The 24,841-nt window shown below is 44.2% G+C and overlaps 1 protein-coding gene across 4 annotated transcripts in view; it reads left to right on the top strand.

Moving 5' to 3' along the window:
- The window catches only part of ACIN1 (apoptotic chromatin condensation inducer 1), an 84,736-nt gene that overhangs the window by 38,020 nt on the left and 21,875 nt on the right, over window positions 1–24,841 (top strand). For 3 of the 4 annotated variants that reach the window (XM_044274114.1, XM_044274125.1, XM_044274121.1), the window contains 2 exons: window positions 9,123–9,344; window positions 9,604–9,710. In XM_044274114.1, the coding sequence (XP_044130049.1) occupies window positions 9,123–9,344; window positions 9,604–9,710 (329 nt within the window). Of the gene's footprint in view, window positions 1–9,122; window positions 9,345–9,603; window positions 9,711–24,841 lie in introns of those variants that run through there. The other variant, XM_044274131.1, reaches the window with a different exon arrangement.

Below are 24,841 nucleotides of genomic sequence, written 5' to 3' on the forward strand. Positions count from 1 at the left end.
TCATTCAATAATATCTATTCAAAAAAATATGGGAAACAATACCAGAATTGGAGTAGATATAAGGCTATTTTCACACTAGCATTAATGGTAAATAGTAAAAGTACTAAAGCAATTGTGTTGCTTTATGAGTTGAAACTAGAGAATGCCTGTATATATTATATTTGATATAGTGTATGTATTGTGAGACAGTGACAGGTCTCACACAGGTTAAAGGCAAGGAAGGGGTGGATAGTGCGGTCCATACCCCTATTCCACCACATGTGAGACCAGCTGGAGGTACTCAAACTGGCATAAAGCACCTCCCGGAGGCTCTGAGTGTGGTCTCAGCTGGGCAAGGCTGAGGGACCACGAGGCTGGGAGATAGTCGTCGCTTCGTCCCCCAACTCCAGGCTAGGAGGGTCGCAGGGCCATAGTCGGGCGTACTACTGAGCCTCAATCCCCCACAAGAGACACTGGACTGGAGACAGTGGGTTTACTGTGATTTGTACAGCCAGGAGGCTGTGGGACATTGGCTGGGAAAGCTGCATCGGATCACAGGGTGTAAACTGTACCTAATAGTTGAGTCAGGGATGTTATGTATTAGTTAGAGCCTGGACGGGCGAGTGTTTATTGTTTTGTTTGTTTTGCTGGTGTGCCACAATAAATGCACTGTTTGGACCTTAAAGGGAACCTGTCACCTGGATTTTGGGTATAGAGCTAAGGACATGGGCTGCTAGATCGCCGCTAGCACATCCACAATATCCAGTCCCCATAGCTCTCTGTGCTTTTTATTGTGTCAAAATATGTAAATTAACCTTAGATGAGTCCTGTCTCCTCCATGCTTCAGAGATGAGTCAAGTGTTCTGACTTTCGGAGTGCAGCCACACCCACTGTGAAGGAGCCCAGCACCGCCCGCATCCTCCAAATCTCCTACTTGCTCCCCGACGTCACAAAGCTAGAGCGCCGTAATCTTGCAATGCGTGAGCTAGTGCATGCACAGTTCGTTCCCTGAGGCTGATGCCAGCACAGGGAAGAAACACTATGCCGACACTGCGCATGTGCTAGCTCGCGCATTGCGAGATAATGGCGCTCTAGCTTTGTGATGTCGGGGAGCAAGGAGGAGATTCGGAGGATGCCGGGCGGTGCTGGGCTCCTTCACAGTGGGCATAGCTGGGCTCTGGAAACGTTAGTAGCCTCATTTACAATAATATATATATATATATATCACTCGCCTAAAGAATTATTAGGAACAACATACTAATACAGTGTTGGACCCCTTTTTGCCTTAATTCTACGTGGCATTGATTCAACAAGGTGCCGATAGCATTCTTTAGAAATGTTGGCCCATATTGATAGGATAGTATCTTGCAGTTGATGGAGATTTGAGGGATGCACATCCAGGGCACGAAGCTCCCGTTCCACCACATCCCAAAGATGCTCTATTGGGTTGAGATCTGGTGACTGTGGGGGCCATTTTAGTACAGTGAACTCATTGTCATGTTCAAGAAACCAATTTGAAATGATTCGAGCTTTGTGACATGGTGCATTATCCTGCTGGAAGTAGCCATCAGAGGATGGGTACATGGTGGTCATGAAGGGATGGACATGGTCATAAACAATGCTCAGGTAGCCCGTGGCATTTAAACGATGGCCAATTGGCACTAAGGGGCCTAAAGTGTGCCCAGAAAACATCCCCCCACACCATTACACCACCACCACCACCAGCCTGCACAGTGGTAGCAAGGCATGATGGATACATGTTCTCATTCTGTTTACGCCAAATTCGGACTCTACCATTTGAATGTCTCAACAGAAATCGAGACTCATCAGACCAGGCAACATTGTTCCAGTCTTCAACAGTCCAATTTTGGTGAGCTTGTGCAAATTGTAGCCTCTTTTTCCTATTTGTAGTGGAGATGAGTGGTACCCGGTGGGGTCTTCTGCTGTTGTAGCCCACCTTTCTTTCCCATTCTGACATTCAGTTTGGAGTTCAGGAGATTGTCTTGACCAGGACCACAACCCTACATGCATTGAAGCAACTGCCATGTGATTGGTTGACTAGATAATCGCATTAATGAGAAATAGAACAAGTGTTCCTAATAATTCTTTAGGTGAGTGTATATTGTAAGGGATTATCTCCTATTCAGGGGTCATTCTCACAATGATCTTCATCGACCACAGGGTTAGGGGCCAAACATTGCTTTTATTTGGCACCTCGGCAAAACCAAAACAAACAATACAAATAAAACACCTGCCCGGCTGGGCTCTAACTAAACATGAGGACTCCCTACCTCACTGAAAGCCCCGTTCACACACGGGAAGAACATGTGGCTTTTCCCAGCCTAACAATCCAGCACTTCCAGGCTGTAACAAAGTCCAGTACCTTTTGGGGGATTGTGGCACAGAAGTCCTCCTGACTCTGGCCTAGCGACTGTCGATTCCAAGACCTCGCAGAGTCCCCCAAAGTTCAGGCTAACACCTAGCTTCGTGGCCCCTCAGCCAGCTCGGCTGAGCCCACTCGTACAGAGCCTTTCCAGGCCTCTGCTGCACACAGACTCTTCCTCCTCCTAACAGTCTGGACTGGGCTCTTATCCCAGACTGTTGCACCTGGTGCGGCCTCTGACCTGCTGATTGACAGCGAAGAAATGGAAACTCCTGCCAGATCTCTCCCCTAGCAGCCGTGAGGCCTGTCACTGCCTCACAAAATGTGTGTGTGTGTGTGTGTATATATATAAAAATAGTTTTTTTGACACAATAAAAGCACAGAGAGCTATGAGGAATGGATATTGCAGATGTGCTAGCGGTGATCTAGCAGCACATGTCCTCATCTCTATACCCAAAATCCAGGTGACAGGTTGCCTTTAAACCTGGTGTCCTGAAGCCGTATCTGTGAGGATGATCACCTGAAAGAAAGCTACCCCTCACAGTATGTATGTGTGTGTGTGTGTATATGTATGTGTGTGTGTGTATATATATATATATATATATATTATATATAGTGTGTGTGTGTAATAAAAAAATATAATATAATATATATATATATATATATATATATATACACACACACACTAGTCATTAAGCCCGTTACAATAATGGGCGCTAGAACAGTAGTGCATAAACATTAGTAGGAACAGTCTATATTAAATGGCAAGGGAACTTGACCACACTGACTGGCGGCTGTGGCTGAGACTGCTGGCACAGAGTGCTGGCTGAGACTGCGGCTGGTGGCTTAGGCTGCGGCTGAGACTGTTGGTACTGACTAGTGATTGTGGCAGAGACTGCTGGCTGCAGCTTATGGCTGAGACTGCTGACACTGAGTGCTGGCTGTAGTTGAGACTGCTGGCACTGACTGCTGGCTGCGGCTTGTGGCTGAGACTGATGGTTGAGATGGCTGGCACTGACTGGTTGCTGACACTGCTGGCACTGTGACTGGTTGCTGTACGACTGGCACTGACTGCTGGTGCTGAGACTGCTGGTAGCGATTGGTCGGCGCACTGGTGTGAGCAGTGCGAAGGGCGTTTTATTAGGTTTATTCCTGCAGTATTGAAATATTTTGCTAGAGGTAGTTGTGCATTGTGTTTGTGTATATACAGTGCCTTGCAAAAGTATTCACCCCCTTGACTTTTTTCGTGTTTTGTTACATTACAGCCTTAAATTCAATGTTTTGTTAATCTGAATTTTATGTAATGGATCAGAACACAATAGTCTAAGTCGGTGAAGTGAAAGGAGAAAAATATATAAATAAAACTATTGTTTAGAAATAGAAAACAGAAAATTGCCATGTGCGTATGTATTCAACCCCTTTGTTAGGAAGCCCATTAAAAGCTCTGGTGCAACCAATTACCTTCAGAAGTCACATAATTAGTGAAATGATGTCCACCTGTGTTCAATCTGTCACATGATCTGTCATTACATATACACACAGAAGCTACAACACCTAAGCAAGAGGCATCACTAACCAAACACTGCCATGGAGACCAAGAAACTCTCCAAACAAGTAAGGGACAATGTTGTTGAGAAGTACAAGTAAGGGTTAGGTTATAAAAAAATATCCAAATCTTTGATGATCCCCCGGAGCTCCATTAAATCTATCATAACCAAATGGAAAGAACATTGTACAACAGCAAACCTTCCAATAGACGACCGCCCACCAAAACTCATGGACCGGGCAAGGAGGGCATTAACTAGAGAAGCAGTACATAGACCTAAGGTAACCCTGGAGGAGCTGCAGAGTTCCACAGCAGAGACTGGAGTATCTGTACATAGGATGACAATAAACCGTACGCTTCATAGAGTTAGGCTTTATGGCAGAGTGGCCAGAAGAAAGCTATTACTTTCAGCTAAAAACAAGCACTGGGACTGGGAAACTGGTCAGAGTTGAGGGAAAGATGGATGGTGCTAAATACAGGGAAATTCTTGAGCAAAACCTGTACCACTCTGTTCGTGATTTGAGGCTGTGTGTGTGTGTGTGTGTGTATATATAGGATTTTTTTTAATTAATACATTTTTTTTATACTACTTTTTTTTTGGGGACCCAAACTCACTTGGTTCTTGAAGATCCAGTGGGTCTGATGGCTTACAATACACTACAGTACACTATATAGTGTATTGAACTTAGGGCTGGGCGATTATGACCTAAAAGCTATTTAGCAATATAATTTGAAGCATGTTGTGCGATATATTATTTTCTATATTTGGGGGGGGTTAACTTTATTTTAATTTTTTTACTTTTTATTTACTATTAGACCCCTTAGGAGCTAGAACCCGTGTCCTATTCACTCTAATAGAGATCTATTAGATAATTGGGGTGAAAAGGCATTCACTCTCCCTGCTGCCCTGTGCAGCAGGGAGCTTATCATGGCAGCCTGGGCTTCAGCAGCGACCTGGCTGCCATGGTAACCGATCGGAGCCCCAGGATTACACTGCTGGGGCTCCGATCACAACTGCCACCAATGGGTGAGGAGGGGGGGGGACCCTGGGGCCACTGCCACCAATGATTTAATACTGGAGGGGGGGGGGCGCACTGCGTGGGGGACTGCAATTTATACTGAGAAGAGGGGGGTAGAAGGGAGGGACTGTGGCCATTGCACCACCCAGGTCCTGAGGGGTTAATTTCGGTGGATCGCAGTGCACAGTAATGGGGGTGGGGTATGGGATATGGCCGACACACGCAGGCTATGTTTGTATTCAAGCATTAACTATATTCATTGGTGGCGCAATGGCCACAGTCCCTCCCTTCTACTCCCCTCTATTCTCATTAGTAGCCAGCAGAAGCCGCACACAGTGGGGAGAGAGGGACTTCCTCCTTCCCCACTGACTGTGCCGGCTCATAACATGGTGCGCATCCTGGCGCAAGATGGCGCTCTGCCATCTTGAAAGGGAGTGCGGGGGGCATTAACCCTTCAACCATCTGACCGCAGTGGCCCGATGGTTAAGCCTTAAGCGGGGCTTAAACAGTTATGGAGCGTTGTGTGTGGCGCTGTTTCCTGATTGGACGACGCGCATGCCCAGTGCAAAATTAAATTGGTGACACACAGCGCCCTGACCCAGGGATTTTATCATGTAGGATAGATAGATAGAGATATATATACATATAGGGTGAAAAATTATATATGACCCAGCTAGGTTTAAAAGTAAGGGTACATTCACACTTGCGGCAGGACTGATCCGGCAGGCTGTTCACCCTGTCTGATCCGTCCTTCTGCTGTTTCGCCGGACCGCCACTCCGTCCCCATTGACTATAATAGGGACGGGGCGGCGCTCCGGCGCAATACGACAGTTCGCGGTCAGAGGCCGCCGGACTAAAAAGTCGGACGCGCAGGACTTTTAGTCCGCCGGAGCGCAGCCCCCGTCCCCATTATAGCCAATGGGGACGGAGCGGTGGCACGGCGAAACAGTGGAAGGACGGATTCTACAGGGTGAACAGCCTGCCGGATCCGTCCTGCCGCAAGTGTGAAAGTACCCTAAGACAATAAGAAAAAAAATATTTTTCATTACACCTCAGGTCAGACCTCCATGCCTCTTATCACCCCCCAGCCATATATATAATCAGCCCTAGGGCTGCAGTAAACGATTATTTCAGTAACGGAGTATTTTTTACGATTAATCGCGTAATCTAAGAAAAAATTAATTATTAGACCGTTTTTCCTTAAAAACTCATTAGACCCCCTGCCATCAGTCCCCCAACACCCTTGGTTCCCTCCTGTGCGATCAGCCCAAGTGCATCAGTTCCCCCCCAGTGCCATCAGCTCCGTTCCCCCAGTGCCTTCAGCTGCACTGCCCCAGTGCCATCAACCCCTCCATGCCATCCATTGCCATGTCCCCCAGTCCCATCAGATCAGCCCCTCCATGTCCCCCACTCCCATCTTCCCCTCCATGCCATCCATTGCCGGCTGTCCCCCTTCTGTGCCATGTCCGCAGCGCCAGTGAAATAAAATACGTACCTTTCCAGTAGAGGTGCCACTACACAGCTCCTTCCTCTTTTTCTCCGTGCGCTGCACTGGATCCTGACGTCACACAGCGTCGGGTCTTAGTGCGCGCTTACGTGCACTATGACCTGACGATGTGTCAGGATCCAGTGCAGCGCAGTACCAACCGGTACGGACCGGCGGGTGACCACGGAGCGGTAAGTAATAGCAGGCGCTTCACTCCGCTCCGTGGTCACATGACACACACGAATCCTCGATGCAAAAAAATTGCATCGATTTATTTTTGGGTGTTGAATTACTCAATGTAATCGTTTCAGCCCTAATCAGACTCCAGCCATTATTCTGCAGCCCCAGCCTCAGATCACAAAATAAATAAATAAACACTTACCTCTCCTGCTCCTGGACACCGCCGCTCCTCCAGCGCGATTCTCTTCCTCCTGTTGACGGCTATTCTGTGAATGGTGCGCACAGCGTATGCACAGCCAACAGCAGAGGACCAGGAAGCGGTAAGTACAGAGCCTTCACCGCTTCCTGGTCCTCCGGTACTAATGATCGCTTTGAGTTGAATGACACTTTCTATATGTGAATGTAATGATGACATATGTAAGTGATTACAATTTTAGATCAAAAGGATAAGTTTATTGGAGAAAAATGTACTATGGAAAGGAGGCTCTAGTACCTGTTATATCTCCTCTAGCCTGGATACAAGATTAGATACTTAACTAAAATAAGTAAGTATAACTGTTTAAACTTATGAAAAAGCACAACAATATGGTTGGACATGGAGACATACAGGTTCTCTCTGGTATCCTGCAGCACATTTGCTCTAGATCCTGCACACTTGTAGGATGCTGAAACTGGTGTCCTAACTGGTCCCGTAAATGCTTGCTGATTAATCTGGCGACCCAGCATGCCAAGGAATTGTTGCAATCTGAGACGTTCCTGGGAAACACTTGCTGTGGATGAGCATTATCCTGTTTACAAATGCCAGCTGGAAGCTGCCATGAAAGACAACACATGTGGCCTCAGGATGTCCTGCACATATCGGCACGCCGTTAGTGTCCCTAATATCACTACTAGGAGGAGACAGACTGTCGTATGTGATGGCTCCCCAGATCATCACACCAGCAGTTGGGGCAGTGTGTCGCTCCATAGCAAAGGCAGGATTGACTCTCTTACCACGAGGCTTCCATACTCGAACCTGACAGTCATCGAATCTCAAACAGAACCTAGATTCAAAGCTAAAGACTATACGGTTCCAATCTATTTGAAGGGGTGTCATGAACCAGCAACCTGGACTGCTATGAAGGCAGTTTCAATGGCAGGGCACCTATTCTCCTTACACTAAGCTCCTTGAAATGGTCTGGACAGAGACAGGAGTGTGTAATGAAGGTGCCATCTGTATCTGAATGGTGGACTACGAATCTGTGGGAGCAGTCCTTGCTTCCTGTCAGATCAAACGGGCCTCTACTGGTGGTCTGTCTAGACCAGTGATGGCTAACCTTGGCACTCCAGCTGTGTTAAAACTACAACTCCCAAGATGCCCCCCTTGCTTGGCTGCTCTCAGAGCTCTATAGAAATAAATGGAGCATGCTGGGAGTCGTAGTTTCACCACAGCTGGAGTGCCAAGGTTAGCCATCACTGGTCTAGGCCGTCCATAGCTTGTGCGTGTGCCCTCATATAACCACTGCTCCTAACAGGTAGGTCAGAACAGCCTAGATGTTGGGCAGTTCTTCAAAATGACCATCCTGCTTTACTCAGTCCAGTGATGTGCCCCCTCAGTCTGTCAACTGAGCAAAATGTCTTTGAGTGCATCATAGAGACATGTTTAGCAGGCATTAATTTCTCACCAAGAAGTACACCACCAAAATGTAGCCTCTGAGCAGGGGAAGCACATGTGCAAGTGTATAATCATACCATACCCATAATCGCTTACATATCTGCCGGAGACATAACTGCATGCCGAGTTTTGCAGCATTCGGACATTCCTATCTGGGTGGGTTATTTTTGGGGGAATGAGTGTGTTTATGTAGATGGACACATTTTATCCCTACATCAGTTTTCAGGCATCAAAAAGTCATGCACCCCGCTTACCACTTGTAATATTATGCCAAAATACTGACGTAAATTATATCTGTTGTCTACCACAGCTCCTAGTTGTCGTAGATTCCATTTCTGACACACAGACCTACTGCACGGTGCCACATGCTTGATCATCATCATAATTGTAGTGCGTCTGACATGAGCAGGGCAGGATTAAGATCAGTTTGCAAAACACCAGTCTTAATGGGGTTCTCCAAGGGTATTAAATATCCCCTCATGTGCCGGGCACCCCACATGGAATATACTTACCCAGGTTCCCGCTCCTGGTCCCCGCACCGCCGCTGCTGTTCCCTGCACACGGATGAAAACATCTGGTGTGGGGGATGGGGGCAGCCAATGTCAGATGGGGACCAGCCGTGGGTGACGCTAGGCAGACTGGTCCCCGTCACCGCCTGCCATTGGCTGCTTCCCCCTCCCCCTAACACCGGATGTTTTTATCTGTGTGCAGGGAGAAGCCGCAGCGGGGATCGGGGTAAGTATATTCCATGTGGGGTGCCCAGCACATGAGGGGACATTTTATACTCTTGGAGAACCCCTTTAATCTATAATAGTCATACCGTCATATGGGTACATAATCTTTAAAAAAGCTTTACTTATACTTGTATCTTCAAGGATCAATTGTGTAGTGAGAGATCTGAGGCCGAATGCGTTGCAGCCATGTCTTCTGAAGTCTTGCCTTTGAAAACATCACAGCCCCCACCAAGTACCTCTTCACCTCCTCCACAAACTACAGTGCGGCTGCAGAGAGAGGCCTTTAACCAAGGACACAGTCCTTCCCCTCCAGGCCGTGGAGAACGACGTAGGCCGCATGCTACATATGATGAAGAAGAGCAAGTGAGTGAATGCATTACCACACGTCTTCTCTTCATTATTAACTACAATTGTAAGAGTTTAATAACTGGCTTTTGGACTATAGTATATTTTGTGCAGATTTATCACCTGCAATCTTTTGTTTCTTTCTCTTTCCTCTTTAAAAAAAAAAAAAATTGTTTCAATGATTGTCTCTTCTGCTAGTTCTTCCTGCTCACGTCCATTCTAATGCTTTTCCTTTATTCCTGTGTCTTCCGCTTTTTTTGTTTTGCTGTCTGAACAGAGTAAGAGAATAAGATTAGATCCACAGCCTGAGGATCAGGACCAAAACAGTCCTGTCCCTGGGGAGCAGGAGGTGGAAGAGGAACACAGCCCAGGAGACAACAATGTGTAAGTGTCAAAAAGTGACCAGCATGGAGGTATGCACAACATGATGCGAACATGCCTCTAGCTAAGGACAGGTACACATCACGTACTTATTCATACAGATTTATTGCACTGCCTTTGTTAGAATTAATAGTTATTGCACACAACATTTTAAACTAAAGAAGTTAAACATCTTTATCAGCGAAATTGCAGAAGGCCTCGATGGTAAGGTGTGTCTTTTTGCTGATGACACAAAGATTTGTAACAGGGTAGATGTTCCTGGAGGGATACACCAAATGGAAAAGCATTTAGGAAAACTAGAGGAATGGTCAAAAATCTGGCAACTAAAATGTAATGTTGATAAGTGCAAGATAATGCACCTGGGGCGTAAAAACCCAAGAGCAGAATATAAAATCAGTGATACAGTCCTAACCTCAGTATCTGGGGAAAGGGATTTAGGGGTCATTATTTCAGAAGACTTAAAGGTAGGCAGAAAATGTCATAGAGCAGCAGGAAATGCTAGCAGAATTCTTGAGTGTATAGGGAGAGGCATTAACAGTAGAAAGAGGGAGGTGCTCATGCCGCTCTACAGAGCACTAGTGAGACCTCATTTGGAGTATTGTGCTCAGTACTGGAGACCATAGCTCCAGAAGGATATTGATACTTTGGAGAGAGTTCAGAGAAGAGCTACTAAACTGGTACATGGATTGCAGGACAAAACTTACCAGGAAAGATTAAAGCGAACCTTTCACCTCAATTTCACTTAATAAACTAGCAACAGTACCTTATAGATCATCTTCAGTGTGTTATTATACATCCTTGTGCCGCTTTCATGCGCTGTATATGCCTGAAAAAATCGTCTTATAAAGTACTCTTCTCCAGCTCCAACAGTCACGCTAGAAGTCAAGGGGGTAGCCCTTCCCTCACTTCAGGCTGTACCTCCCCTGCCCTAACCCCGCCTCTATGCACTGTAATTAACACCCGGCTCAGTCGCCGGGACCGCGCTTGTACAGGCGGCGCATGCGCCGTCTGCCTCAGTAGTAGCGCAATCCCGTTTATCGCGCGGACTCAAGCGCGATCCTGTAATTCAGTTACAGGATCGCGCTTGAGTCCGCGCGATAGACGGGATCGCGCTGCTACTGCGGCCGACGGCGCATGCGCCACCTGTACAAGAGCGGTCCCGGCGACTGAGCCGGGTGTTAATTACAGTGCATAGAGGCGGGGTTAGGGCAGGGGAGGTACAGCCTGAAGTGAGGGAAGGGCTACCCCCTTGACTTCTAGCGTGACTGTTGGAGCTGGAGAAGAGTACTTTATAAGACGATTTTTTCAGGCATATACAGCGCATGAAAGCGGCACAAGGATGTATAATAACACACTGAAGATGATCTATAAGGTACTGTTGCTAGTTTATTAAGTGAAATTGAGGTGAAAGGTTCGCTTTAAAGGACCTTAACATGCAGGCTCGGACTGGCCCACAGGGGTACAGGGGAATCCCCCGGTGGGCCCCTGAGCAAGGTGGGCCCCTAGTCTCCCATTCCCTGCACAAGTGGCACATAACACATTAGATTTAGTACACTACATACAGTACATATATCCAATGTACAGCACCTCCACCAGCTTATGTTCATATAAAAAAAACTTGTTAGATTATTTATTATATTTGAATGTATCCGTACGGTGGGCCCCCAAAATAAATTTTACTGGTGGGCCCCAGGTACACCAGTCCGACACTGTTAACATGTATAGCTTGGAAGAAAGACGAGACAGAGGGGATATGATAGAAACTTTTAAATACATAAAGCGAATCAACAAGGTAAAAGAGGAGAGAATATTTAAAAGAAGAAAACTGCTGCAAGAGGACATAGTTTTAAATTAGAGGGGCAAAGGTTTTACTTTTACTGAGAGAGTAGTGGATGCATGGAATAGCCTTCCTGCAGAAGTGGTAGCTGCAAATACAGTGGAGGAGTTTAAGCATGCATGGGATAGGCATAAGGCCATCCTTCATATAAGATAGGGCCAGGGGCTATCCATAGTATTCAGTATATTGGGCAGACTAGATGGGCCAAATGGTTCTTATCTGCCGACACATGTTTCTCTGTAAGTCGAATTCATGACACATGAATTCGATATTTAGAATTATTCATCAGGCTTCAATTCAAGACCATTGAATATATACATATTACATTTTTTCTTGAGGGAATGTTCATAGCACACTAACACCTGTGTGCATTTCGAACACAAGACTCCTTATATATCAACTATAAGAATAACAATCTACATCTCCTAGAAATCCTCAATGAGAAACGCATCGCATCCAGATACCTTCTGTTTTTCACACCAGCCCCATTCACTTCTATGAAGCCAGAGCTGCGTGAAAAACACACAATATGAAACAGGCTGCATTTTTTTCTGAACGCAAAGCTGATGCGTGAAATACCACCAGTCATGTGCACAGATCCATTGAAATGAATGGGTCAGGATTCAGCCCGGATGCTGTGCATTCACTGCACACTACATCCGGACAGAAAACTCCTTTGTGTGAAAGAGCCGTGAGTGCTAATTTCCTGTGTGTCGAGTGCCCTGGAAGCAGAGACGTAGAGTGGTAATGGCTTGGTATCTGTAAGACGAGGATGATTTATTAACACCAATATGAAATAACTGGTGGCACAATCCCTTTAAATAAAAAGCTCAGTGCTGTAGCCTGAGCACTGATGAATCATGTGCTGTATACTCAGGCCAGAACACCACAAATAGTGGAACGTTATTGATCTCAGAGTATGTAGTAGTAGTAGTAATGGAGGAAATTATTCGCTGTATAGAATGAAAAAGCATCACTGAAGTTCTATCTGGTGGATCTGCCACGTTACTGCTGTGAGTCACCTCAGCGTCTGGTATTCAGCGGGGTACAGTGTAAAGATTTGCATTTGTCTTCCAAGTTTAGGACCTTCTACTAGTAGTAGCCAAATACTGACCAAAGGATGTCATATGAAAGTTAATTGCTTCACTTTAACATTGTGTCATTACTCCTGGGACTTTAAACCTTAATATGTCACCAGTAGTCTGCCTTTTACTGAACAAGCATCCCTACCTACAAAAACCCATAGTCAAAGTTCATAGTCAACAAAAACTAAAATATATAAGCAATGTATTCAGTCACAGAGCACATTTATTTTAAAGGTAAGTGACTACCGGTACTTACTGAGACCCTGAATTGTTGGTCTATGCTGTGTGGTCAGCTTTTTCTTTTTGAGACCCAGGGGGTACTATTTTTCCTTGTGGATTGCATCTAGTAAGCATAAGGGTCCATTCACAGGTCCGCAAAATGGGTCCGCATCCGTTCCGCAATTTTGCGGAACAGGTGCAGACCCATTCATTTTCAATGGGGCTGGAATGTGCTGTCCGCATTTGTGGATCCGCACTTCCGTTCCGCCAAAAAATAGAACATGTCCTATTCTTGTCCGCAATTGCAGACCAGAAAAGGCATTTTCTATGAGAGTGCCGGCGATGTGCGGTCCGCAAAATGCGGAACGCACATTGCCAGTGTCCGTGTTTTGCAGGTCCGCAAAACACATACGGACGTGTGAATGAACCCTAAGTGTGGAGCCTTCTAGGCTATAAAATGTTTCCATCTCCGTTACATTCACTGACCTGCGATACCCATGATAATAATTTATGTAGCAGCCGCTGGAAGTAGAAGCACTGTGCCGCAGTGAGTCGGCGGCTGCTTCATGAATTATTATCACGGAGATCGCAGGTCAGTGAATGTAACGGAGCATTAGATTGCATAGAAAGGGGGAATATAAATGTTATTTTAACTCCTAAGACTCCTGTGCCCAGCCTTCTGTCTCCCAGGGAAACACGGGAGGCAGAAGCATAGCGTTTGGCTGCACAGCACGTCTTTTCTAATTGGAGACGGGTGGCCCTTAGCGACGCTCTTTTGAAGAGTGCTGCTGAGGGCCATTTCAGACCCAGTTTTCTACCAAAAATAAATGTTTTGGCTAAATAAAGTCTATTGCAAAATTGTTACCTATCACTTGCCCTACACTTTAGCAAAAAAATAAATAAAATATGACAGTTATCCTTTAATACGTTCAGGACCTTGGACGAGAATGCTCGTCCTAACTTGCAGGTACTTCAGGCACTAGCATTCTCATCCTGCAGTTAAACTGTCACAGTGAGTAAACACAAAGTGTCAGGATAGTGACAACAGCTGTTACAGCTGATTGGTCACAACACCTATGACAAAGACAGTCACAGCTGTCCCCGTCTGACGATCACTGTGATTGGTCAGTAATTTCTCCAGTGCTGAGGACATCGGAGCTGTGGATAAGCCTGCCCTTCCCCCTCAGCTTCAGAATTAACCCCTTCAGTCCCCCTCACACATATATAGCCCTTCATTAGAGCTCCCTGATGTTCGGGGAGCTGTGTGACCAGTGAGATGTGCCTGCCCTTCCTCCTTGGCTGCAGTTTACCCCATCAGCTGCACTTAGTACCCCTCAGACACCCATACCCCTTCCCTAGTGCTGTGTGACCTGTGAATAAAAGGCAGGAAGCTGTAAGTGTATTAGGCCTCATTCACACGTCCGTGAATGTGTCCACACCCATTCCGCAAATTGTGGAACTGGTGCGGACCCATTCATTCTCTATGGGGCAGGAATGGATGCGGACAACACAGCGTTGTTCCGCGGCTCCGGAAAAAAAATAGAACATGTCCTATTCTTTTCCACAATTGCACACAAGGAATACACAGTTCTATGGGGGTGCAGGCCGGGTGTATTGCGGATCCGCAATACATTACGGACATGTGAATGGACCCTTATAGTGAGTAATACACTTACAGCCAATGCATCACAATACAGAAGTATTGTAATGCATTGTAAAGGGGATCAGACCCCCAAAGGTTAATGTTCCAGAGTGGGACAAAAAATAAAGTGAAAAAAATAAAGTTTTACAAAAACAATTTAAAAGTTTCCCAAAATAAAGTAAAGAATAGGGGAAAGAAAAGTAGACATATTGGGTATCACTGCGTCCGTATCGACCGGCTCTATATGAATACAAACTGGATTCCCAAAAAGTTGGGACACTATACAAATCGTGAATAAAAACTGAATGCAATAATGTGGAGATGGCAAACGTTTAATCCGAGTAAATGTATCATTTTAAAGGAAAAATAAGTTGATTCAAAATTTCACGGTGTCAACAAATCCCCAAAAAGTTGGGACAAGTAGCAATAAGAGGCTGGAAAAAGTAAATTTGAGCATAACGAAGAGCTGGAAGACCAATTAACACTAATTAGGTCAATTGGCAACGTGATTGGGTATAAAAAGAGCTTCTCAGAGTGGCAGTGTCTCTCAGAAGCCAAGATGGGTAGAGGATCACCAATTCCCACAATGTTGCACAGAAAGATAGTGGAGCAATATCAGAAAGGTGTTACCCAGCGAAAAATTTCAAACACTTTGCATCTATCATCATCAACTGTGCATAACATCATCCGAAGATTCAGAGACAATCTGGAACAATCTCTGTGCGTAAGGGTCAAGGCCGTAAAACCATACTGGATGCCCGTGATCTCCGGGCCCTTAAACGACACTGCACCACAAACAGGAATGCTACTGTAAAGGAAATCACAGAATGGGCTCAGGAATACTTCCAGAAACCATTGTCTGTGAACACAATCCACCGTGCCATCCGCCGTTGCCAGCTGAAACTCTAAAGTGCAAAGAAGAAGCCATTTCTAAGCAAGATCCACAAGCTCAGGCGTTTTCACTGGGCCAGGGATCATTTAAAATGGAGTGTGGCAAAATGGAAGACTGTTCTGTGGTCAGACGAGTCACGATTCGAAGTTCTTTTTGGAAATCTGGGACACCATGTCATCCGGACCAAAGAGGACAAGGACAACCCAAGTTGTTATCAACGCTCAGTTCAGAAGCCTGCATCTCTGATGGTATGGGGTTGCATGAGTGCGTGTGGCATGGGCAGCTTGCATGTCTGGAAAGGCTCCATCAATGCAGAAACATATATTCAAGTTCTAGAACAACATATGCTCCCATCCAGACGTCATCTCTTTCAGGGAAGACTGCATTTTTCAACAAGATAATGCCAGACCACATCCTGCATCAATCACAACATCATGGCTGCGTAGGAGAAGGATCTGGGTACTGACATGGCCAGTCTGCAGTCCAGATCTTTCACCTATAGAGAACATTTGGCGCATCATAAAGAGGAAGGTGCAACAAAGAAGGCCCAAGACGATTGAACAGTTAGAGGCCTGTATTAGACAAGAATGGGAGAGCATCCCTATTTCTAAACTTGAGAAACTGGTCTCCTCGGTCCCCAGACGTCTGTTGAGTGTTGTAAGAAGAAGGGGAGATGCCACACAGTGGTGAAAATGGCCTTGTCCCAACTTTTTGGGGATTTGTTGACACCATGAAATTCTGATTCAACATATTTTTCCCTTTAAAATGGTACATTTTCTCAGTTTAAACTTTTGTTCCGTGATTTATGTTCTATTCTGAATAAAATATTAGAAGTTGGCACCTCCACATCATTGCATTCAGTTTTTATTCACGATTTGTATAGTGTCCCAACTTTTTTGGAATCCGGTTTGTACCACATGACCTAACCTCTGAAGTGAACACCGTAAAAAAATAAAAACTGTGTCAAAAAAGCTATTTTTTGTCACCTTACATCACAAAAGTGTAATAGCAAGCGATCAAAAAGGCATATGCACCCCCATAATAGTGCTATTCAAACCATCATCTCATCCTGTAAAAAATGAGATCCTACCTAAGACAATCGCCCAAAAAATAAAACAACTATGCCTCTCAGACTATGGAGACACTAAAACATGATTTATTTATTTATCTTTGTTTCAAAAAATGCTATTATTGTGTAAAACTTAAATAAATAAATAAAAAGTATACATATTATGTATCGCCGCGTCTGTAAGAACCTGCTGTATAAAATACCACATGACCTAACCTCTCAGGTGAACACCTTAAAAAAATAAACTGTCAAAAAATCTATTTTTTTTGTCGCCTTACATCACAAAAAGTATAATACTAAGTGATCAAAAAGTCACAGCACCCTAAAATAGTACCAATCAAACTGGCATCTCATACCGGAAAAAAAAATACCCTACATAAGACAGTCGTCCATAAAATAAAATTAAAAATATGGCTTTCAGAATATGGAGACACAAAAAAATCTTTTTTTTTTTTTTTTTCATATTTGGTATTCTCGTGTTCGTAACAACCTGCTCTATAAAAATACCGCATAATCTGTCAGATGAACATTGTAAATAACAAAAAATAAAAACTGTGCTAAAACTGCAATTTTTTTGTTACCTTGCCTCACAGAAAGTGTAATATAGAGCAACCAAAAATCATATGTACCCTAAAATAGTACCAACAAAACTGCCAGCGTTTCTAGGGGTTTATCAGGGGGTCTTCAAATGTGACATGGCAACTTAAAATTATCCCAGTGACATCTGCCTTCCAAAAACCATATGGCGTTCATTTACTCCTGCGCCCTGCTGTGTGCCCGTACAGAAGTTTACGACCACATATGGGGTGTTCCTGTAAACTACAGAATCGGGGCAATAAATATAGAGTTTTGTTTGGCTGTTAACTCTTGCTTTGTTAGGCTACTTTCACACTAGCGTTCGGGGCTCCGCTTGTGAGTTCCGTTTGAAGGCTCTCACAAGCGGCCCCAAACGCATCCATACTGCCCTAATGCATTCTGAGTGGATGCGGATCTGCTCAGAATGCATCAGTCTGGTACCGTTTGGCCTCCGCTCCGCTCAGCAGGCGGACACCTGAACGCTGCTTGCAGCGTTCGGGTGTCCGCCTGGCCGTGCGGAGGCAAACGGATCCGTCCAGACTTACAATGTAAGTCAATGGGGACGGATCCGTTTGAAGTTGACATAATATGGCTCAATTTTCAAACGGATCCGTCCCCCATTGACTTTCAATGTAAAGTCAAAACGGATCCGTTTGCATTATCATGAACCCATGTTCATGGTAATGCAAACTGATCCGTTCTGAACGGATCTAAGCGTTTGCATTATAGGTGCGGATCCGTCTGTGCAGATACCAGACGGATCCGCACCTAAACGCAGGTGTGAAAGTAGCCTTAGCAGAAAAAAATGGATTAAAATGGAAAATCTGCCAAAAAAAAGTGAATTCTGAAATTTCATCTACATTTTCCTTTTAATTCTTGTGAAACAACTAAAGGGTTAACAAAGTTTGTAAAATCCGTTTTGAATACCTTCAGGGGTGTATTTTACAAAATGGGGTCATTTTTGGGTGGTTTCTATTATGTAAGCCTCAAAAAGTGCCTTCAGACCTGAACTGGTCCTTAAAAAGTGGGTTTTGGAAATTTTCAGAAAATTTTCAATATTTGCTTCTAATGTCCCCAAAATAGAAAATGTTATTTACAAAATTATCCAAACATGAAGTAGACATATGGGAAATGTAAAGTAATAAATATTTTAGGAGGTATCACTATCTGTTTTAAAAGCAGAGAAATTTTGATAATCGCAAATTTTTTATAAATCTGGAATTTTTTTTTTCTAAATAAAAATGAAATATTTTGACTCTGATTTACCACTGTTATGAAGTACAATATGCGATGAGGAAACAGTCTCAGAATGGCCTAGATAAGTAAAAGTGTTTCAAAGTTGTCACCACATGAAGTGACACATGTCAGATTTGAAAAAAATGGCCTGGTCCTTAACCCCTAAAGGACATAGGAATTACCGGTGCGCCCTGTTTCCCGAGTCCTTAAGGACACAGGACGTACCGGTACGTCCTAACTTTAAATAGGCATTCCGGCGCCCCAGGGGTTAATCTGAACAGGATGCCGGCTGAAATCATTCAGCCGGCATCCTGTCACAACGCCAGGGGGGGTCATGTGACCCCCCCCTTTCCGTGTCGGCGATCGCAGCAAACCGCAGGTCAATTCAGACCTGCGGTTTGCTGCGCTTTTTGCAGGATCAGAAACTTTAGAGTGTCTAAATTAGAGATTTTGCACCCCTGCACGATTTGATGGCGGCGGGTGGTGCAGGGGGGGGTGTCGCAGGCGGTGGGGGCGTTTTTTGGCAGTGCGGCAGGCGGGATCGCGATCTTCTGCCCGCCTCCCCTTGAATAATCGTTGGCATCTAGTGGGTTATACCAGGGTGCCAGCACATTGCTGACACCCTGGTATAAACGGCTGACATCTGTGCAGATGTCAGCCGTTTAACCCTTTCTATGGGTTATACCAGGGTGCCAGCACATTGCTGACACCCTGGTATAAACGGCTGACATCTGTGCAGATGTCAGCCGTTTAACCCTTTCCATACCGCGGTCCGTACGGTTAACTGTCATCGGTCAGGGAGCTCTCTCCCATCGGAGGGCTGCTGTGCCTTTGCAGCCCCCCAATGGAGAGGGAGAGAGCCCCCAGGCAGCCCCCCGAAGCCCCGTCTGCGAAGTTGTGGCAGAAGGGGAAGGTTCCCATGGCAACAGGACGCCTGCTCAGGCGTCCTGCTGTCCATGGTGCTGAACAGATCTATGCTAAAAGCGTAGATCTGTTCAGTGTAAGTAAAATACAGTACAGACATCAGACCCACTGGATCTTCAAGAACCAAGTGGGTCTGGGTCAAAAAAATAAAAAGTGAAAAAAGTTAAGAAAAAAAAAACATTTATCACTGAATACAAATTAAAAAAATAAAATACACTACACATATTAGGTATCGCCGCGTCCGTAACGACCTGATCTATAAAACGGTCATGTTACTTTCCCCGCACGGTGACCGCCATAAAAATAAAAACTATGAGAAAATTGAAATTTTGCCCACCTTACTTCCCAAAAAAGGTAATAAAAGTGATCCATAAAGTCGCATGTACACCAAAATAGTACCAATCAAACCGTCATCTCATCCCGCAAAAAATGAGACCCTACTCAAGATAATCGCCCAAAAACTGAAAAAACTATGGCTCTTAGACTATGGAAAACACTAAAACATGATTTTTTTTTGTTTCAAAAATAAAATCATTGTGTAAAACTTACATAAATAAAAATAAAGTATACATATTAGGTATCGCCGCGTCCGTATCGACCGGCTCTATAAAAATATCACATGACCTAACCCCTCAGGTGACCACCGTAAAAAAAAAAAAAAAAAAAACCATTTTTTGCCATCTTACGTCACAAAAAGTGGAATAGCAAGCGATCAAAAAGTCATATGCACCCCAAAATAGTACCAATCAAACCGTCATCTCATCCGGCAAAAAATTAGACCCTACTTAAGATAATCGCCCAAAAACTGAAAAAACTATGGCTCTTAGACTATAGAGACACTAAACAATTTTTTGGTTTTAAAAATGAAGTTATTGTATAAAACTTACATAAATAAAAAAAATTGTATACATATTAGGTATCGCCGTGTCCGTGACAACCTGCTCTATAAAATTACCACATGATCTAACCTGTCAGATGAATGGTGTAAATAACAAAAAAAAAGTGCCAAAAAAGCTATGTCTTGTTACCTTGCCGCACAAAGTGTAATATAGAGCAACCAAAAATCATATGTACCCTAAACTAGTACCAACAATACTGCCACCCTATTCCGTACTTTCTAAAATGGGGTCACTTTTTTGGAGTTTCTACTCTAGGGGTGCATCAGGGGGGCTTCAAATGGGACATGGTGTCAAAAAAACGGTCCAGCAAAATCTGCCTTCCAAAAAACGTATGGCATTCCTTTCCTTCTGCGCCCTGCCGTGTGCCCGTACAGCAGTTTACGACCACATATGGGGTGTTTCTGTAAACTACAGAATCAGGGCCATAAATAATGAGTTTTGTTTGGCTGTTAACCCTTGCTTTGTAACTGGGAAAAAAAAATTAAAATGGAAAATCTGCCCAAAAAGTGAAATTTTGAAATTGTATCTCTATTTTCCATTAAATCTTGTGCAACACCTAAAGGGTTAACAAAGTTTGTAAAATCAGTTTTGAATACCTTGAGGGGTGTAGTTTCTTAGATGGGGTCACTTTTATGGAGTTTCTACTCTAGGGGTGCATCAGGGGGCTTCAAATGGGACATGGTGTCAAAAAAACAGTCCAGCAAAATCTGGCTTCCAAAAACCATACGGCGCACCTTTCACTCTACGCCCCGCTGTGTGGCCGTACAGTAGTTTACGGCCACATATGGGGTGTTTCTGTGAACGGCAGAGTCAGGGCAATAAAGATACAGTCTTGTTTGGCTGTTAACCCTTGCTTTGTTGGTGGAAAAAATTGGTTAAAATGGAAAATTAGGCAAAAAAATTAAATTCACAAATTTCATCCCCATTTGCCAATAACTCTTGTGCAACACCTAAAGGGTTAACAAAGTTTGTAAAAATCAGTTTTGAATACCTTGAGGGGTGTAGTTTATAGAATGGGGTCATTTTTGGGCGGTTTCTATTATGTAAGCCTCGCAAAGTGACTTCAGACCTGTAGTGGTCCCTAAAAATTGGGTTTTTGTAAATTTCTGAAAAATTTCAAGATTTGCTTCTAAACTTCTAAGCCTTGTAACATCCCCAAAAAATAAAATATAATTCCCAAAATAATTCAAACATAAAGTAGACATATGGGGAATGTTAAGTCATCACAATTTTTGGGGGTATTACTATGTATTACAGAAGTAGAGAAACTGAAACTTTGAAATTTGCTAATTTTTCCAAATTTTTGGTAAATTAGGTATTTTATTATGCAAAAAAATTAATTTTTTTGACTTTTTATTTTACCAGTGTCATGAAGTACAATATGTGAAGAAAAAACAATCTCAGAATGGCCTGGATAAGTCAAAGTGTTTTAAAGTTATCAGCACTTAAAGTGACACTAGTCAGATTTGCAAAAAATGGCCTGGTCCTTAAGGTGAAATAGGGCCATGTCCTTAAGGGGTTAAAAGAGTTGTCCGAGTTATGAAAAAAAAAAAATAATAATATAGCACTGAAAATCTGATGATCAGCAATATATAACTAAGATGAGCAAGTTTCAGGCAAAAAAAATAAAAATAAATCTCTTTCCTCATTTTCCTGGTTCTCTTCTGGCCCTTTATTTACATGCAATAAAAACAACCTCTGCCCCTCCACCTGCTCTGCTAAGGGAGTGGATACAAGAGCTGCCCTGAGTGACTGAGCAGCATGTTGTATGTGTAGAACTACAAGTCCCAGCTCTATAATGACACTGCTAAGGGAGTGGATACAAGTGCTGCCCTGAGTGACACGTCTGCCTGCTGGGAGAATCAGCAGCATGTTGTATGTGTAGGACTACAAGTCCCAGCTGTATAATGACACTGCTAATACACACAGGATCTTTCCCTTACCTACTTGTGCAATGCTCTCTCTAGTCTGTCAGCTCCTATGCCCAGAATTGTCACTGCTTGCGCCCTGCAGCTACCCAATCTGTGCAGCTGAAGGGGTTAACAATCCTAGGAGAGAGCAGACAGCCCGGCAGTGAAGGGGGTGTGGCCAACACAGTGACTTTTCGTTTACAGGCTTGTAAACAAACTTTATCAGAGCAGGGAGAGAAGCTGACATCACAGGTCATGTGACCCTCAGTCAAATCTGATAAACCAGGCACTGCAGATAAAGTTTAATTGTAAAGTTGATATATTTGCCTAGTTAGGAACATAAAGAACAAAAAAAATAACTCTGACAACCCCTTTAAGGTGAAAAATGGCAAGGTCCTTAAGGGGTTAAAAGCATAACACACACCCCTAAGAATAAATAAAATTTTCAAACTTTGCATGTGTTGAATTACATACATTATTCAGGGTATTCAGCTAAGAAGGCATACACCATTCTTGCCTCTGAAACTGATAAAGCAAGCGAGGGAGATTCCTCTACTGTACTCCTCTTCCTTCCCATTTATGAGAGACCCTCAAGAAAGCGTTCCAATACAACAGCTGGAGCAGCCGCCCCGAAGAGTGTTCCCATATGGACCCTATCCCCTGAAGATCATCAGCCCAGCAATTTATTGCCCAATATTATTTGCTAGACCCCTGAATTGGACCCCAAGAAATGCAGCACATATTGACGGTTTGGGGGTCTTGTGCTGCATATGGGCCTTGTAAAAAAATAAATTGCCAAGATATTACCATCTATTTAAAGTTAGGCCAGTCCTCGAGCACTTTAACACCAAGTTTGTTGAGGTGTACACCCCTGAAAATATGTGTAGACAAGTCCCTTTTAAATGGAGGGTAAAATTACACCAACACCTTGCTTTTAATACTGGGGGAGGGAGGGGAGGCCGCACTGGCCACCAATGCTTTTAATACTGGGGAGGGAAGAGGTTCTGGCCCCTGCTGCCTGGCAGCACCCGATCGGGGGCTGAGATCCGCACAATTAACCCCTCAGATGCGGCACCTGAGGGGTTAATTGTGCGGATCACAGCCCCCTGTAAGAGATCGGGTGCTGTCAGGCAGCAGGGGGCAGTTATGTACACAGTTCTTAGTATATTCTAACTTGAAGCGTCCCCATCACTATGGGAACGCCTCTGTGTTAGAATATACTGTTGGATCTTAGTTTTCACGATATAACTCAAATCCGATGGTATATTCTAACATAGAGGTGTTCCCATGGTGATGGGGATGCTTCAAGGTAAAATATACCATCGGATTGGAGAAAACTCAGATCCGATGGTAAATTAATAGGGACTCCTGACTTTAAATTGAAAGTCAATGGGGGACGGATCCGTTTGCAATTGCACCATATTGTGTCAACGTCAAACGGATCAGTCCCCATTGACTTGCATTGTAAGTCAGGACAGATCCGTTTGGCTCCGCATGGCCAGGCAGACACCAAAACGCTGCAAGCTGCGTTTTGGTGTCCGCCTCCAGAGCGGAATGGAGGCGGAACGGAGCCAAACTGATGCATTCTGAACGGATCCTTATCCATTCAGAATGCATTGGGGATGAGCGGCTTCGTTCGGGGCCGCTTGTGAGAGCCCTCAAACGGATCTCACAAGTGGAACCCCAAACGCAAGTGTGAAAGTAGCCTGAGAGGCACATGTAGGGCGTTTCTACAGTTAGGAAACACAGTATAATAATTTAATAAAATTGCTATTTAATTTTTCACCTTCCACTACACATTAATTTGTAGAACAAAAATTCTTTTGACATTTTTTCAATCAAAGTGCTCACTAGACCCCTTGAAAAATTATTTGGGGTTGGGAAGAGGTATAGTTTTAAAAATGGGGTCAGTTTTGGGGGTTCCCACTGTAGGGTTACCTCTGGATCTCTTCAAATGCAACATGGCATCTAAAAATCTTTCCAGCAAAATCTGCTCTCTAAAGACTGTATGGCGCTTCTTCCCTTCTGAACCCTCCTATGTGCCCATACAGCAGTTTATGACCACATATCGGGCGTTGCCATATTCAGGAGGAAATGTGTAACAAAATGTGGGGTGACTTTTCTCATGTTAGAGAAAAGTCTCCCGTTGAGAAAGTGAAAAACTAAATACCAGTCTAGCAAAATCTCCCCTCGAGAATCCATCTGCCGCTTCTTCCCTTTTGAGCCCTGCCGTGTGCCTGTACAGCAGTTTACAACCATATATGGGGTGTGTCTATAAACTGTGGAATGAGGGTAACCAATATTGAGGTTTGTTTTGCGGTTAACCCTGGCTGTACTACAGGAAAAATGTATTAAAATGGAAATCTATGATGCTGTGCGCACGATCAATATCGCTCCGGAACATATGGCCCGCTCACGGACCGTATATCTCGAAGGGCATATGGTCGTGTGCAAGGGCCCTAAGGCTAAATTCACGTGGTTGTTTTCAGAACCATTGCAATCCAGTGAATAACAGACGTCAAAAAACCGTGTGCATGAGCCCTTAGGCCCCTTTCACATGGGCGAGTTTTCCACGCGGGTGCAATGCGTGAAGTGAATGCATTGCACCCGTCCTGAAGCTCTATATTGTGCGTTTTTCACGCAACGCAGGCCCCATAGAAGTGAATGGGGCTGCGTGAAAATCGCAAGCAAGTGCAGATGCGGTGCGATTTTTATGCATGGTTGCTAGGATAAGTCTATTCACTGTATTATTTTCCCTTATAACATGGTTATAAGGGAAAATAATAGCATTCTTTAATACAGAATGCATAGTACAAGGTCAATAAAAAAAAAAAAACATAAAAAT

This window comes from Bufo gargarizans, chromosome 1, assembly GCF_014858855.1.
Source record: "Bufo gargarizans isolate SCDJY-AF-19 chromosome 1, ASM1485885v1, whole genome shotgun sequence".
Classification (NCBI taxonomy): Eukaryota; Metazoa; Chordata; class Amphibia; order Anura; family Bufonidae; genus Bufo; species Bufo gargarizans.